The following is a 2,656-nucleotide window of genomic DNA, read 5'->3' on the forward strand; positions in this document are numbered from 1 at the left end:
AAACATACAAGTTTCATTATATAATTTTTCAAGGGATCTTATATCTGTTTTCACTCTTATATGCTTTTCATACAAGTTTCACACAAGACAGATACAAACTTTATAAGATTTATATATATCTTTTCCATATGGGACAATTCGAGCACCGTTTCAAAAGTACCGGTTTGGCACTGGTATCAAACCTAAACGATACCCATCCCTAGTCCTGAGCAGACACATTTTGCACATTTTTTACATTTTGGAGTGAATATTGACAGTCTGACTGGCCCACATCCTTTTTTCTTTATGCTCATTCCAAATATGTCTACACACACATTATTAACAATCATATTAGTGATATTACAGTTTTTCTCGATTGCTTAAACACTATAACCAGGCTTTTAAACTAAAATTTCAAAACCGTAACGCTATTTTTCAAAAAGCTCACCCATTTCCCTGAACTATAAACACTATTCCCTGCTTTGACACATGAGTCAAATTTGGTGAACTGTTACTGCAAAACTCTACACACAAATCCCTACATTTTTCAGTGCTTACACCATGTAGTCATTTAGAAAGCACTAGCATTCAATAATGTTAACTTAAGTCAGCATAGCTTGAGCTCAATTAGCACACAATTAACCAGGTGGAAACACTAGGAGTCAAAATTTATCACACACCAATCAGAACCTTCGATGGATAGATAAAAGGGCCAAAGTCAGCTCATTCAGGTTTGAAACAATGGATCCAAAGAGATGCAAAGGAAGAGGACGTGGTGGAGAAAGAGGACGTGGTGAAGGAGGAGGACGTGGTGGAGGAAGAGGACATGGTGAAAGAGGAGGACGTGGTGAAAGAGGAGGAGGAGGTGGAGGAAGAGGACGTGGTGAAAGAGGAGGAGGAGGTGGTCTAGGACAACAGGAAGGTGGTGGTGAAGGAGGTGGAGGTGGAGAACGACGGCGACAAGGAAGGGGAAGAGCAAGGGCAAGAAGACAGTCAGTCTCGGATGAAATTCGAGCCACTTTAGTTGACCATGTCCTTGTCCATGAGGGAGGCTGGGCAACGAGTACAACCAAATTTGAGTCGCTTCACTGTTGCCTCCATCATCAGAACCTTCAGGGAGGAAAACAGGTAGGTGTACTTGCAGTAAGACTGCTTTGTACAGTAACTTTTAAGTTACTGAACTTATGTTTCTTGAGTTTCAGTATGTTTCCATTATTTTCCTGTAAAAAGAATGTGTGACAGTTACAGTAATGAGTGCTTCTATTTTTGTAGGACACAGAGACGACCACCTGGTGGAGGCAGGTTAAGGCTTTTGTCGGAGGAGCAAGAGAGGGAACTTGTAAACATGGTAATTGCAAATAATGTAATCCGCCTGCAAGAGATTCAAAGGAGAGTGATTGAGGATGATCATCTTTTTCGAGGCATAAATGCCATCAGCCTCTCCACAATTGACCGCATCCTCCGAAAGAATCAATTCCGGATGAAACAGGCATACCGAGTCCCTTTCGAACGAAACTCTGACAGAGTGAAAAACCAACGTGTGGAATATGTTCAGGTATGAGTTTTGATACTGTATAAAGTATTGTGTACCATCACAGCATGGCAGTTTATGCTGCCATTTCAGCACTCTTGAACTGTGGTTCAGGGTACCGATTGACTCTACTGTGTTATGTGTTTTGCAGAGAATCTTTGAGATTGAAGGACGGCCTGTTCCCCATGAAATAATCTTTGTGGATGAGGCAGGTTTTAACCTGACCAAAAGAAGGAAAAGGGGGAGGAACATAATTGGCCATCGGGCTATTGTAAATGTCCCTGGTCAGCGTGGAGGGAATGTCACTATGTGCGCAGCCATCAGCCAACGAGGGGTACTCCACCGCCATGCCGTACTAGGACCCTATAACACTATGCTTCTCCTTGCTTTTCTTGATGGTTTAAGACAACATATGTTCCAGCTGGACTACAGGGAACCAGCACAGCCAGAGCAGCCTCACTACGTTGTTGTGTGGGATAACGTCAGCTTCCATCGCGCTGCTCTGGTTCGTGACTGGTTTACCAATAACCCAAAGTTTTCTAATATCTTTCTGCCTGCATACTCTCCCTTTCTAAACCCGATAGAGGAGTTATTTTCGGCATGGCGGTGGAAAGTGTATGACCGAGAACCTTATGTCCGTGTTCACCTCCTTCAGGCCATGGAAGAAGCCTGCCTAGACATATCAGTAGATGCATGCCAGGGGTGGATCAGGCATGCAAGAGGATTTTACCCCCGCTGCCTGGCTAGGGCCAATATAGCCTGTGATGTGGATGAGATTCTCTGGCCTGACCCAGACCAAAGACAAGATGCTGAGGTGGAATAATGTTTTTTGGTGTGTGTTGTACTGTATAGTACATGAATAAAAATGTGCCACTGTACATACATTGGTTGCGTCTTTTGTGTTTATCATGTGAAAAGGTTTTTGAAGGGGAGAACCATAAGCAACCTAATTGTTTTGGAACTATTGTTTTGAATTAATTGTACCAGTGTGCAAAACTCTGTTGTAGTGTGTGTGTTTTGAGGGCTTGTGTTTGATGTCTGAGGGCAAAGTTTGGTTTTTCAGCAAGAGTGAATAGTTTTGAGTGTAGAGCTTCATTTTGACCTGGAAATAGGATGTTTGGGAAATTGAGTGAGATGTTATGGATT

At 42.7% G+C, this 2,656-nt stretch overlaps 1 protein-coding gene across 1 annotated transcript; it reads left to right on the forward strand.

Annotated features, from left to right (window-relative positions):
- Window positions 1-346: 346 nt before the first annotated feature.
- On the forward strand, window positions 347-2,388 carry LOC145420115 (uncharacterized). The gene is made up of 3 exons (XM_080288888.1): window positions 347-1,107; window positions 1,252-1,534; window positions 1,662-2,388. Exons 1-3 carry the CDS (start codon window positions 1,010-1,012, stop codon window positions 2,331-2,333), a joined length of 1,053 nt encoding a protein of 350 aa, XP_080145014.1. The 5' UTR covers window positions 347-1,009; the 3' UTR covers window positions 2,334-2,388.
- Window positions 2,389-2,656: the final 268 nt, after the last annotated feature.

This window comes from Astatotilapia calliptera, chromosome 14 (assembly GCF_964374335.1).
Source record: "Astatotilapia calliptera chromosome 14, fAstCal68.1, whole genome shotgun sequence".
NCBI lineage: Eukaryota > Metazoa > Chordata > Actinopteri > Cichliformes > Cichlidae > Astatotilapia > Astatotilapia calliptera.

Coding starts and splice junctions, on each gene's coding strand:
- LOC145420115 (XM_080288888.1), top strand. CDS start 1,010: ATGTCCTTGTCCATGAGGGAGGCTGGGCAACGAGTACAACCAAATTTG. Junction 1,108..1,251: donor ACCTTCAGGGAGGAAAACAG/GTAGGTGTACTT, acceptor CTATTTTTGTAG/GACACAGAGACGACCACCTG. Junction 1,535..1,661: donor AACGTGTGGAATATGTTCAG/GTATGAGTTTTG, acceptor TGTGTTTTGCAG/AGAATCTTTGAGATTGAAGG.